General features: G+C 42.6%; 1 protein-coding gene across 11 annotated transcripts in view; it reads left to right on the top strand.

Moving 5' to 3' along the window:
• LOC122544068 (ecto-ADP-ribosyltransferase 5-like) overlaps positions 1 to 11,464 on the top strand; it is a 29,514-nt gene extending 18,050 nt beyond the window's left edge. The window contains exons 3-5 of one of the 11 annotated variants that reach the window (XR_006310255.2): positions 4,869 to 4,997; positions 5,149 to 5,205; positions 9,532 to 11,464. Coding sequence is in view for 1 of the 11 variants with exons in the window: in XM_087981510.1 (XP_087837636.1) it covers positions 4,982 to 4,997; positions 5,149 to 5,205; positions 8,896 to 9,146 (324 nt within the window). In the remaining 10 variants the exon portion in view is untranslated. Of the gene's footprint in view, positions 1 to 3,577; positions 5,206 to 8,895 lie in introns of those variants that run through there. The other 10 variants (XR_006310254.2, XR_015753880.1, XR_015753878.1 and 7 more) reach the window with 10 other exon arrangements.
• Positions 11,465 to 14,249: the final 2,785 nt, after the last annotated feature.

Raw genomic sequence — 14,249 nt, 5'->3', positions numbered from 1 at the left:
GTTTCAGTAGTGGATTACTTTGGGAATAGTGATCACCATTACATAAGTTTTAGAATACTCGTGGACAAACACGAGAGTAGTCCTGAAAGAAGAGTGATAAATTGGGGAAGGTCAACTGTCGCAAAATTCAGCAGGAGCTGGGAAATGTGCATTGAGAATAGCTGTTTGAAGGTAAATTCACAGTTGATATGTGGGAGGCTTTTAAAGTGAAATTGATTTGTGTGCAGGACAGATATGTCCCTCTGAAAATGAGGGATAGAAATGGCAAGATTCGAGAATCAGAGATGACAGGTGAAATTGTGAGACTAGCTGAGAGGGAAAAGGAAACACGCATAAGGTCTAGGCGATTGAGATGAGATGAAGCTTTGGAAGAATATCAGGAAAGGAGGACTAATTTGAAACGATAAATTATGATATATAAAAGGGGTCATGAATTACCTTCAGCAAAGAGGGTTAAGGAAAATCCCAATCCCTCTATTTGTACACAAATGGAAAGAGGGTGACATAAAAAAGCATTTGCCAACTCAAGGACAAAGGAGGAAATTTATGCTTCGACTCAGAGAAAATGGGTGAGATTCTTAATGAGTACATTGCGGTGTTATTCACCGAGGAGAGGGAAATGGCAGATGCTAAAGTTAGGGCTAAACGTTTGATGACTCTTACTCAAGTCTTCATAAGGTGGCAGTAAGTGTTATGTATTCTAAAAGACATCATGGCGGACATGTCCCTAGGTCCGGGTGGGATCTACCCCAGTTTACTGAGGGAAGCAATGGAGAAAATATCTGTGACAATGACAGATATCTTTGCACCCTTGAGCACGGGTGAGGTCCCAGAGGAGTGGAGAGTCACTAATCTTGCTTCTTTGTTTAAGAAGGGTAACAGGAATAATGCAGGTAATTATATGCTGGAGAATCTGACGTCAGTGGTAGGAAAGGTGCTGGAGGAGACACTGAGTGATAGGATTTATTATGGAAGAAAACGGGGTGATCAGTGATAGACAACATGGTTTTGAGCAAGGAACATCATGTCTTACCAACTTATTAGAATTCTATTCGGAAGTGACAAAGTTGATTGATGAAGGAAGGGCAGTAGATGTCATATACATGAATCTTAGTAAGATGTTTGATAATGCTCCCTGTGGTTGGCCGATGGAGAAAGTGAATTCGCATGGGGTCCAGGGTTTACGAGCTAGATGGATAGAGAACTGGCTGGGCAGCGGGAGACAGAGAGTTGTAGCGGAAGGGAGTTCCTTAAAATGGAGAACTGTGACCTTAAAATGGAATGATGTTCCACTAGGATCCATGCTGGGACCACTGCTGTTAGTGATACACATAATGATCTGGATGAAGGTAAAGGTGGTCTGCTGAATAAGGTTGCAGATGCCACTAACATCGGTGGAGTAGCAGACAGTGAAGGGGACTGTCAGAGAATGCAGCAGAATATAAATAGATTGGAGAGTTGGACAGAGAAATGGTAGATGGAGTTCAATCAGGGCAAATGTGAAGTGATGCATTTTGGAAGATGCAATTCATCAGTGAATGCTACGGTAATTGGAAAAGCCCTGGGAAATGGAAAATCTGTGTGTTCAGGTCCATTGTACTCTGACGGTCGCAACGCAGATTGATGGAGCAGTCAATAAGGCATATGGGACGCTTTCCTCCATCGTACGGGGTATTGAGTGCAAGCATTGGCAGGCCATGTTACAGTTGGTTCAACCACATTTGTGATACTGCGTACAGTTCTAGTCGCCACATTAACAAAGGGATGTGGATGCTCTGGAGTGAGTGCAGAGGAGGTTCACTAGGATGTTGCCTGGTATAGAGGATATGGAGAGAGGCTGAGTTGATTTGAAGCATTTTAATTAAATAGACTGTAATTAAGGGGGACCAGTCCGAGGTTTACAAAATTATGAGAGGTATAAACAGGGTGGATAGCAAGAAGTGTTTTCTCTTCAGAGTGGGTATTCAATTAGGAGGGGTCACAAGTTTAATGTGAGAGAGGAAAAGTTTAAGATATACATGGAAATTTCTTTACGCAGAGGGTGCTGGTGCCTAGTGTTACCAGTGTAGGTGGTAAAGGCGGGCACGATAGTCTCATTTAAAGTGTATTTAGACAGATATATGAATGGGCAAGGAGCAGAGGGATGCAGTTCCTTAGAAAATTGGTGACAGGTTTAGTTAAAAGATCTGGATTGGTGCAGGCTTGGAGGGCTGAAAGGCCTGATTCTGTGCTGGAATTTTCTTTGTTCTCTTCTCTTCATCGAGTTTGACACTGGCTGCTAATTTCACACTTCTGAACAGAATCGTCAGATTTACTGCAGATTTTTCAACTGAGGGTCAACCTCAACAACTGCACTATCAAACTGCTTCAGTTCTTGCAGCCACAATCAAAATGAAGTTGTAGCGAAATTTATCCTGACACATGGAAGTGAAAATTCCAAAAGCAAAGACATAATTTAAAGAAAATTGTGACGGCAGCAGATTTATTTTCGAAATCATGCACCATAAAGTCGTTCATGACCAAATGTCGGTAAAAACTGCAGATGCTGGAAACCAGATTCTGGATTAGTGGTGCTGGAAGAGCACAGCAGTTCAGGCAGCATCCAAGGAGCAGCTAAATCGACGTTTTGGACAAAAGCCCTTCATCAGGAATAAAGGCAGAGCGCCTGAACCGTGGAGATTTAAGCTAGAGGAGGGTGGGGGTGGAGAGAAAGTAGCATAGAGTACAATAGGTGAGTGGGGGAGGGGATGAAAGTGATAGGTCAGGGAGGAGAGGGTGGAGTGGACAGGTGGAAAAGGAGATAGGCAGGTAGGACAGGTCTGGACAAGTCATGGGGACGGTGCTGAGCTGGAAGTTTGGAGGTAGGGTGAGGTGTGGAAGGGGAAATGAGGAAACTGTTAAAGTCCACATTGATGCCTTGGGGTTGAAGTGTTCCGAGGCGGAAGATGAGGTGTTCTTCCTCCAGGCGTCTGGTGGTGAGGGAGCGGCGGTGAAGGAGGCCCAGGACCTCCATGTCCTCGGCAGAGTGGGAGGGGCAGTTGAAATGTTGGGCCACGGGGCGGTATGGTTGATTGGTGCGGGTGTCCCGGAAATGTTCCCTAAAGCGCTCTGCTAGGAGACGCCCAGTCTCCCCAATGTAGAGGAGACCGCATCGGGAGCAACGGATATAATAAATGATATTAGTGGATGTGCAAGAAAAACTTTGATGGATGTGGAAGGCTCCTTTAGGGCCTTGGATAGAGGTGAGGGAGGAGGTGTGCGCGCAAGCTTTACAGTTCCTGCGGTGGCAGGGGAAGGTGCCAGGATGGGAGAGTGGGTTGTAGGGGGGCGTGGACCTGACCACGTAGTCACGGAGGGAACGGTCTTTGCGGAAGGTGGAAAGGGGTGGGGAGGGGAATACATCCCTGGTGGTGGGGTCTTTTTGGAGGTGGTGGAAATGTCGGAGGATGATTTGGTGTATGCGAAGGTTGGTAGGGTGGAAGGTGAGCACCAGGGGCGTTCTGTCCTTGTTACGGTTGGAGGGGTGGGGTCTGAGGGCGGAGATGCGGGATGTGGACGAGATGCGTTGGAGGGCAACTTTAACCACGTGGGAAGGGAAATTGCTGTCTCTAAAGAAGGAGGCCATCTGATGTGTTCTGTGGTAGAACTGGTCCTCCTGGGAGCAGATACGGCAGAGTCGGAAGAATTGGGAATATGGAATGGCATTTTTGTAAGAGGTAGGGTGGGAAGAAGCGTAATCCAGGTAGCTGTGGGAATCGGTGTGTTTGTAAAAAATGTCAGTGTCAAGTCGGTCGTCCTTAATGGAGATGGAGAGGTCTAGGAAGGGGAGGGAGGTGGCAGAGATGGTCGAGGTTAATTTAAGGTCAGGGTGGAATGTGTTGGTAAGTTGATGAATTGCTCAACCTCCTCGCGGGAACACGAGTCGCCAATGCAGACATCAATGTAGCGGAGGAAGAGGTGGGGAGTGGTGCCGGTGTAATCAACTGTTCTACGAAGCCAACAAAGATACAGGCATATCTGGGGCCCATACGTGTGCCCATGGCTACCCCTTTTATCCTAATCCCATGAGTCAGGTCCTGCTCCCAAACGCAGCCTCTGATTCAAATCTGGAGTGTGGTATAGGAGCCTCTCGGTATCGGAGGGAGGTGAGGCTTGAGCCTGAAACAGGTGTATGAATTCGGGAAGGCAAAGATGATGTTCTTAGTTGACTCCACATAAAGCGAAGACGAAGTCCATCGAGGAATTTTCACCACCAACTCAAAAAAAAATGCTTCGAGTTTTGGGAATAAGCGTATTCTACTGGAAGTTTGTTCCAAGTGTCAGCACCATAGCGACATCGCTAACAGACATTCTAAAGAAGAACACAACATTTAGATGGAGTGAACAATGCCAGGAGGCACCTGAGAATTTAAAAGCAATACTAACCACTACACCAGTTTTAGCTGTACCAAAACTGTTCGAAACACTTCAAAGTTTCAATATATGCTAGTGATATCGAAGTTAGAGATGTACTGCTACAGAAAGATGATGATTGAATTGAATGGTCAATGGACTACTTTTGAAAGGAACTCAAAACCCATAATTGAGTTTTGGTACTGATCATTGTTTATGTGCCAAACAATGTGTTGAGATGATTGTATACACGGAGTCAAATCCTCTTACATTCTTGGAAAAATTTAAAGACAAAAATATGAGACAGTTTCAGTGGAATCTTGTATTACAGATTTTAAGGTATAAATGTTACATGTTTCACGTTGAAAAAATGTGATAGCAGATGCATTATCACGGATTTAAAGGAAAGTGTATGGATAAGTGTAATAATGCAGCTTCTTTAACAAGGTTATTTTATTCTTGTTTTGTTTCCGGAGAGATCATAAAAGACACAGACGCCAAAAGGACTGGGTTTGAAAGCTTTTCGGGCAATGTTAATTATAGCTGACGTATACTGCCTCAGGCAAAAGGATTTTACGTCTTAGAAAACATGTACAATGAAAGAGGTATGGCCAGTCCTCCCAGGTGAGCTTCACTTAGGTATGATTTGGTTTTGACTGTCCAGTTATTCCCTGACGTCAATCATACAGTTTTGACGCTGCTGGACACAAAGAAGCAGATCCATGCTGGTACTCTTTCTGACATCTCTTTTTGCAGCAGAGAGCGGCGGGAGCTGGGCGGAAGTGAAGTCGGAGCGCAGAGCCGGTTGGGAAGGTGAGTGATTGTTATTTGAGTGGGTGTAATAGGTTGGGGACCAGCATTCTGGCAGGCAGGTTAGCTACTGCAACACAGCTGCGTTTAAACTAAATATCGGGGTGGGGGGGGGGGGGAGGGGGGGAAAGGGGGGGGGGAGGGGACAAACTGGATGTTTAAGAAGGAAATTGAAGGGAAAATTAGAACAAGGGAAGTCAAGAAAGACAACGGTAACAATGAAGCAGAACATTCAAAAAATGGATCATGCCGTACGGTTGAGTGAAATAGGGGTTGATAGGAAAGGTGAGGGCAGTAACAAATTAAAAATACTATATATGAATGCACGAAGTATTAGAAATAAGATGGATGAGCTTGAGGCTCTTGTGGAAATTGGCAGCTATGATATTGTGGGGATAATTGAGACGTGGCTTCAAGTGGACAGGGCCTGGGAAATGAATATTCAATGCTATACATGCTATCGTAAGGACAGACTGACGGGCAGATGGGGTGGGGTGGCCCTTTTGTTAAGGGATGATATTCGGTCCCTTGCGCGGGTGACCTGGAATCAGGGGATGTAGAGTCAGTATGGATAGAGCTGAGAAATTCTAAGGGGAGAAAGACCCTCCTGGGAGTTATCTACAGGCCCCCAAACAAAGTATGGATGTAGTGTGTAACTTGAATAAGGAACTGAAATTGGCCTGTGGCAAAGATGTTACTACAGTTGTTATGGGGAATTTCAAGATGCAGGTAGACTGGGAGAATCAGGATGGTATTGGAGCTCAACAAAGAGTCTTTGTGGAGTGCCTCCGAGATGAATTCTTAGAACAGCTGGTGCTGGAGCGTACAAGGGAGAAACCAATTCTGGATCTGGTATTGTGCAACGAACCAGAATTGATCAGGGACCTCGAAGTGAAGGAGCCATTAGGAGGTAGTGACCATAATACAATAAGCTTCAATCTGCAATTTGAAAGGGAGAGGGTGCAATCGGTAGTGACAATATTTCAGTCAAATAAAGGGAACTATGGATCTATGAGGGAGGAGCTGGACAAAGTTCAAGTTTATGATCTCTCCGGAAACAAAACAAGAATAACATAACCTTGTTGGCAGGAATGACAGTGGAGGAACAATGGCAGATATCTCTGGGTATAATGCAGGAGATGCAGGATCAGTTCATTCCAAAAAGTAAGAAAGATCCTATGAGGAGGCAGGGGTGGCCATGGCTGACGAGGGATGTGAAGAAACATATAAAGTCAAAAGAGAAAAAATATAACATAGTAAAGATGAGTGGGAAAACGGAGGACTGAGAAGCTTTTAAAGAACAACAGAGGATTACTAAGTAGGAAATACACAGAGAAAAAAATGAGGTATGAGGGTAAACTGGCCAAAAATATCAAGGAACATAGTAAAAGCTATTTTAGGTATGTGAAAGGGAAAAAAATGGTTAAGACTAAAATTGAGCCCTTGAAGACAGAAACAGGGGAATATATTACGGGGAACAAAGAAATGACAGAAAAGTTGAATTGGTACTTCAGATCTGTGTTCACTGGGGAAGACACAAGCAATCTCCCAGAGGTTAACAGTGGCTGAAGGATCGGAACTGAAGCGAATTTATATTTGCCAGGCATTGGTGTTGGAGAGACTGTTAGGTCTGAAGGTTGATAAGTCCTCGGTGCCTGATGGTCTACATCCCAGTGTACTGAAGAAGCTGGCTCTAGAAATCGTGGATGCATTGATGATTATTTTCCAGAGTTCGATAGATCCAGGATCAATTCCTGCGGATTGGAGGGTGGCTAATGTTGTACCACTTTTTAAGAAAGGAACGAGAGAGAAAGCAGGAAATTATAGACCCGTTAGTGTTACCTCAGTGGTGGGAAAGATGCTGGAGTCAATTATAAAGGATGGAATTACGACACATCTGGATAGCAGTAACAGGATAGGTCTGAGTCAGCATGGATTTATGAAGGGGAAATCATTCTTGACTAATCTTCTGGAAATGTTTGAGGATGTAACTCTGAAGATGGATAAGGGAGATCCAGTGGATGTCGTATACCAGGACTTTCAGAAAGCCTTTGATAAAGTCCTAAATAGGAGGTTAGTGAGCAAAATTAGGGTGCATGGTATTGGGGGCAAAGTACTGACGTGGATTGAAAATTTGTTGCCTGACAGGAAGCAAAGAGTAGTGATAAACGGTTCCCTTTCGGAATGGCAGGTGGTGACAAGTGGGGTACCGCAGGGATCAGTACTGGGCCTGCAGCTTTTTACAATAAATATTAATGATATAGAATATGGTATTAATAATAAAATTAGCAAATTTGCTGATGATACAAAGCTGGGTGGCAGGGTGAAATGTGAGGAGGATGTTAGGAGATTACAGGGTGACCTGGACATGTTAGGTGAGTGGATAAATGCATGGCTGATGCAGTTTAATGTGGATAATTGTATGGTTAACCACTTTGGTGGCAAGAACAGGAAGGCAGATTACTACCTAAATTGAGTCAAGTTAGGTAAAGGGGCAGTACAAAGAGATCTCGGTGTTCTTGTACATCAGTCAATGAAGGCGAATATGCAGGTACAGCAGGTAGTGAAGAAAGCTAATAGCATGCTGGCCTTCATAATAAGAGGGATTGAGTATAGAAGCAAAGAGGCTCTTCTGCAGCTGTACAGGGCCCTGGTGAGACCGTGCCTGGAATATTGTGGGCAATTCTGGTCTCCAAATGTGAGGACAGACAGTCTGGCTATTGTTGGAGTGCAGCGGAGGTTCACGAGGTCAATTCGAGGTCAAGATGGTGGAACTATCTTATGGTGAAAGATTGGAGCGACTGGGCTTGTATACCCTTGAGTTTAGAAGACTGAGAGGGGATCTGATTGAGACGTGTAAGATTATTAAAGGATTGGACACTCTGGAAGCAAGAAACATGTTTCCGCTGATGGGTGAGTCCCGAACCAGAGGACACAGCTTAAATATAAGGGGTAGGCCATTTAGGACAGAGATGAGGAGAAACGTCTTCATCCAGAGAGTGGTGGGTGTGTGAAATGCTCTGCCCCAGAAGGCAGTGGAGGCCCAGTCTCTGGATTCGTTTAAGAAAGAGTTGGATAGAGCTCTCAAGGATGGTGGAATCAAAGGTTATGGAGATAAGGCAGGAACAGGATACTGATTGAGGTTGATCAGCCATGATCATAATGAATGGTGGTGCAGACTCGAAGGGCAGAATGGCCTACTCCTGCATCTATAGTCTATTGTCTATTGTAAGAGCGTGTTTTCCATTTTATCTTTTGTGTCAAGGAGTGCATTTAGGGGTTGTTGCAAGTATTTGTAACAGCATCATTAATGTTGAATAATGTTGGGTTTTTGGAAAAGTTAAGTGATTCTCTATTCTATTCTCGTTTGTTTGTGTTTCATTCAGTAATCTTGCTAATAAATTATGTTTCGCTAAAACTAACTGGGTTGGCCAGCTGCATAACTCCTGGAAAATCCGTTTTACATTGCTTAAAATGACTCGCAAAGTTACGGTCTGGGCCATTTACTTCAAATGTTTTGAGGGGTTTGTCCTGGTCCATAACATAAGATTGGACAGATTCCAATGACATTTATGTGTGCAGAAATTAACCTGGGAAGTATAATTAGATTAATGATCAATGTATTTAATCGTAATAGGATTAAGAATTAACAACAAAAGCCAGCTTTGCGTTATTCATATTCCTTTTCTTCAGGGGACGATGTTGTGCAGTTGAAGGCATGTATTGTACCTGTAAGAGAGCCACTACCATTGAAAACAGAAACGCATGGAGTGCTGGCATCTTGCTCTCCAAATAAAATTAGGAAGCAGTCTCCACCAAAGTTACCTTTTCATATGAAGCATATTCATAGCAAAAAGAAACACAGGGAGATCCTCAGCCGGAAGTGGGTAGACAGAAGAAAATATCCGCTCTGTAGTTTTGAAATTAAGTTGATGACATTTTAATAAGTGTCTTAATGGAACAGAATATTGAAATATTGCCATGGAGATAGATGCAGACGGTAAGCACTTAAGAGAAAGGGGGTGCTGTGAGTTGTGAATACTTGTTGTTTCGTGTTCACTTTGAGAGTTAAATTTAAATTGAGCTTTTTTCGTTTAAATAAAGGGATTTGTGTGTTCTCTGTCAGACATATTTTAACACATTACGTGGCAAGACTACTTTTTCTGGATGTTCAGTTTAAAGTAACAGTGGGTTTCACCTACATGTCAGAACACTATAAACATAAGAAAAAATGCATAACTTGTCGAGAGTTTATATTGACTTCCAAAACAAAATTTCTCATGTCACATTGGGGACTCTTGTTAATTTTGTCTCTGTTATGACATACAGAGCCTTAGACAGCACCTCGTCTGGTTTGTACCAAGGCATAAACAGTGACTGCTCTAAAGTGGAAAAATGGAAGCGTAATATTCGAACCAGGTTTGCTATCGAATTAAATATACATATCAAGAGATTGCTTCCAAGATAGGGAGACAGGGAAGCCATTCAGCCTATAGAGACAAACAGTTGCTTTTATCTCACATCCCAAATATATTTGTTTTGCAGAAATATATCTTTATTAGCTTTCAAACTAGCAACTGATGCGACATCCACTACCATTTGAGGAAGATAGCTTGTAATCTCCAGCACCATTTGAGTGCAGAAGTGCTTCCCAATATCTCTCCTGAATAGACTGGCACGAATTCTCAGGCTATATCTCCCTTAATTGTAGAATAGCCGAACAGTGGACATAGTTTATCTTTATGCACCCTATCATTTTTCCTGTAAATATCTTGGAGGTATTATACTGACGAATCTATCCAACAATCATTCACAGAAACACTACATTGCTGAAAGAGGCTATGTGGCCAATCAAGTCAGCACAAACCCTTGGCAGAGCCTTCTGATCGGAACCATCCCCTCTAATCTGTTCCCAGGAACCCACACTCATCTTGGACCATCCACCTACCTGCACATTGCTGCGCACTGATTTAACATGACATTACCTGCGCATCTTTGGAGTGTTGGAGGAAACAGACAAAACCTGATGAAACCCACGCAGACATGGGGAGAAAGTGTGTACTTCACACAGACAGTCCCCTGAGGCTGCAATCGAACGCAAATCCCTTGCATTCTGAGGCAGCAGGACTAACCACTGAGCTACCATGCTTTTTGCACTCACTCTAGTTCTCTACTGACTTATTTTGTGCCACTTGCATCAGTATCCCAGTCCCCATGCAATCGCTTATTTCCACCCCGATGATTCTGTAGATTCCGATCTAAGATCATTTCCTTGTGATCATACTTATTCCAACTCATACTGAAACTAACTGACCACTTCCTGAAATCCGTCCCAAGATCAGTTCTGAGGAAACATCATGGGACCCGAAACGTTAACTCGAATTTCTCTTCATTGTCATGCTGAGATTTTCCATCAATTTTTGGTTTTCTTTCTGATTTACAGCATTTGCACTCTTTCAGATTTACCATTTCATCCCTGCCTGTCTTTTGGGAAAGACGCACACACCAGATGATTTTGATCAGTCTGCAGTCGTCCAGTTACTGACGACCAAAGGAAAAGGCACTGACATCCACTTGATCATGATCAACTCCAACTTATAAAACATACATTCGCTGTTTGTGTCCTGAGTGCAATTTGCATCCAGCGATACCGACATTCAACGTAGAAATAAATATTTTATCTGATTTATTGCATGCCAGCATATACATGCTGCCCTGCGTGCATTGAAAATTGTTGTAGCTTGTTTGATTTGATGTATGTATTGTCACGTGTACCAAACATGGGGCTATCTATTTCTATATACAAAAAACAAATGTAATTCTTAAGAAGGTACTCATTTTTTGTGCTCTTACTTTGAATGACGACAATGGTTCAAGAAACTGACTCACAACCACCTTCTCAACACCAGAGTAAGACTCGCGTCCCATGAAGCCAGAAGGAAAAAAATTGAAATGATAAATATTATCTGAAAAGCTAGTCTTGTCTTGGGCAATCATTTTCCCGCACTGAATCAATAAACAGGCTCCACAGCCGAATACACATCTTGCTGATGTGCATGATCTCACAGAAGAGAAACACAAACAGTGCGTTCGCCCCTTGAGCTTGTTGTGCCATTCAATAAGAACATCATGTTTTGTTTGCATTTTGAATTGCAAATTCCTATCGACTCCAAATAACCCACGATTCCCTGGTTGAACAAAAAACTTTCAACATTGTTCTGGAAAATGTCTAAGGATTCTGCTTCCACCACCTTCTGAGGAAGTGAAATCCAAATGGATATTACCCTCAGAGAGAGACCGAAAAGAAAGCACTAATCTCTATCTCAAAGAGGGAGATCCAATATTTTAAAAAAGGACAAACAGGCATTCGGAAGCACGTAGCCACACAACGTGTGGGATACATTTGCATTGCTCATCCCAAAGTGTAGGTATTACTCGATTGGTTGTTCAGTTTAAATCAGAAATACAAAATTTTATGAAACAAGGGCATGCAGAGATATATGCCGGAGACAATTAGATAGACTTAATTCACAGATCAGCCATGATATCACTGAACGGTTGAACAGGCTCGCGGCCTGAATAACCTCTTGTTGGGGGTTCCTATGCTTGCTGTTATGCAATATTTAACAGTGCGTTCTACTGCAACCATTAGACAAATGAATATACTAATCAAAGAAAATGAAGGTTTGTGGAGGCTGAAGATATGAAACAAACGGAAACACAAATAGCTGGAGAAACTCGGTAGGTCTGACCATATCTGTGAGGAAATGGAGAAACACAATTAAAGTTTCTATTCCAGTGATCTTTCTTCAAAGCATACCTGGCACACCAAAGAGTGTGAGCATTGGGTAGAAGATATAACTTCCCTGTAAAATTATCAACCGCATAATTCTTTAGAAGAATAATCACGTTATCCCTCGTTGTGTCTATTCAATGTGAGTGGATTGGAAATGCACAAGGGCTTCTCTTTTGTAGCTCAGTGGACGAGGAACGGGAATCGAGTTTGCATTATTTAGTCCTTAATTACTCAATTAACAAGTCGTGCTATTCAGGCAAAACCCCGGTGGAAACATTGCCTATGTCACCATTGCATACAAAATTCAGCACACGGAACAGAGTAAAAGGGCGAGAGAATGAAGGTTCAAAGGAGACAGGGTGAGTGCAAGTGCGAAAAGTGAGTGAGAGAGAGAGAGAGAGAGAGAGAGAGAGAGAGAGAGAGAGAGAGAGAGAGGAGGTGGGGAGGGGGGGTGTGTGGGGACATCATAGAAACAAAATCGGTAAACTGCTAGCAATAACGCTGTCAACTCACACTAGGACCACAAGCCAAAATCGCAAATGATTGCAACTGAAAAATCACTGAGCACACTCATCTTTAAAAATCACACAACACCAGGTTATAGTCCAACAGGTTTAATTGAAAGCACACCGGCTTCTAATAAAACCTGTTGGACTATAACCTGGTGTTGTGCGATTTTTAACTTTGTACAACCCAGTCAACACCGGCATCTCCAAATCACACTCATCTTGTCACTCCTCATTCAGAGACGTCACTGATCTCACTCTTATTGCCATTTTCCATCCACATACATCCCTGATATCACTCTTACTGTTATCCATCATTGGGAAAAACAATGAACTCACTCCTTTTGTCATTCTCCATTGTGACACATCGCTGACCTCCATCATATGGTCACTGTTCATTCAGATACCGCACTGACCTTATACTCATTGTCACTGTCCTCCCAAATACATCACTGAACATGAGGGTAAAATCCATCAGGAAATGATGACTTCTCCGCGTTCAATTATGACAATATATTTACAATTTAAAGCAAAATATTAATGAGGGGAGCGAGAAGTACATAATGAACATGCATAATAAGGTACTCAATTCAGCGAAGAATATGGCAGAGACATGAAGTGAAACAAAAATCCTTCTTGATTTTTAGCCCACATGGATTAAAAGTTGGCTGGGGATAGGCAACAGAGCGTTGATATACATGGGGATTTCTCAGACTGGAGACGAGTTAAAAGCGGTGTTCCCCAGTAATCCGTGTTGTGACATTTTTTTCTGATTTTGGTAAATTATTTGGAAATGAGTATTGAGGGTAAAATCTCGAAATTTGCATATAACACTAAGCTGGGGAAAATGGTAATTTGTGAGGATGATGCTGATCGACTTCAGAGGGACACTAACAATTTAGTCAAATGGGCAAAAACTTAACACTTGAATTTCAGTGCAGAGAAATGGGAGGAATTATACTTAGAAAAAGTAACTCGAAGAGACAATGCAGATTGAATGGCAAAAAGTTGAGGAGCAGAGTGAAATTCGGGCTCACATATATGATTCTGCGACACTGACCAAGCTCGGTCAATTTCACAAAGGGAAAAAAAACATATTAAAATTGCTTCTACGTTCGCTGAATTTATAAATAAAGGCATAGCGATTAAAAAGCAAGGAAGTGATGCTACACTTCGACAAATAATTGGCCACACCACGTTTAGAGTGTTGTGTTCAGTTCTGGGAGGCTTATTTAAGGACGCACGTTAAAGCACTGAAGATAATTCAAATGAAATCCAATAGATTTAAGTCAGGAATGAGAGATTTCAGATACGTGGAGTGATTACTGAGATTGGACTTATTCTCCTTGGAGCAGAGAAGGTTATGAAGAGACCTTCCTGAGTTGTTCAAAATTACGAGCAATTTTGACAAAGTAAAGAAGTATAATCTGTTTCCAACAGTTGGCATGTTAGTTAGTAGGGAACACAATTTCAAGAATGTCAGCAAGAGAGCTGGTGTTGAGATGAGAAGAATCTTCTTCACTCAGAGAGTTGTTAGGATTTGGAATGTACAGCCTTCCAAACCAAGATTCACCTCCTTCTGGAAGGGCAGGAACTCCAAGTACATGGGAACGTGTCGCTTTCATGTTCCCAGGTCAACCGCTCACAAACCTGACTTGGAAATATATCATTGTTCCTTCAGTGTCGCTTGATCAAACTCCTGCAATTCCCTCCCTAAGAACAATGGGAGTCCACCTACATTACAT

Source organism: Chiloscyllium plagiosum, unplaced genomic scaffold, assembly GCF_037043375.1.
Source record: "Chiloscyllium plagiosum isolate Xiang-an unplaced genomic scaffold, Cpla_swu_hap1 HiC_scaffold_40, whole genome shotgun sequence".
NCBI classification, from domain to species: Eukaryota; Metazoa; Chordata; class Chondrichthyes; order Orectolobiformes; family Hemiscylliidae; genus Chiloscyllium; species Chiloscyllium plagiosum.
Note: the sequence above shows the minus strand (reverse complement) of the source record. Positions and strands in the feature narration are given on the sequence as shown.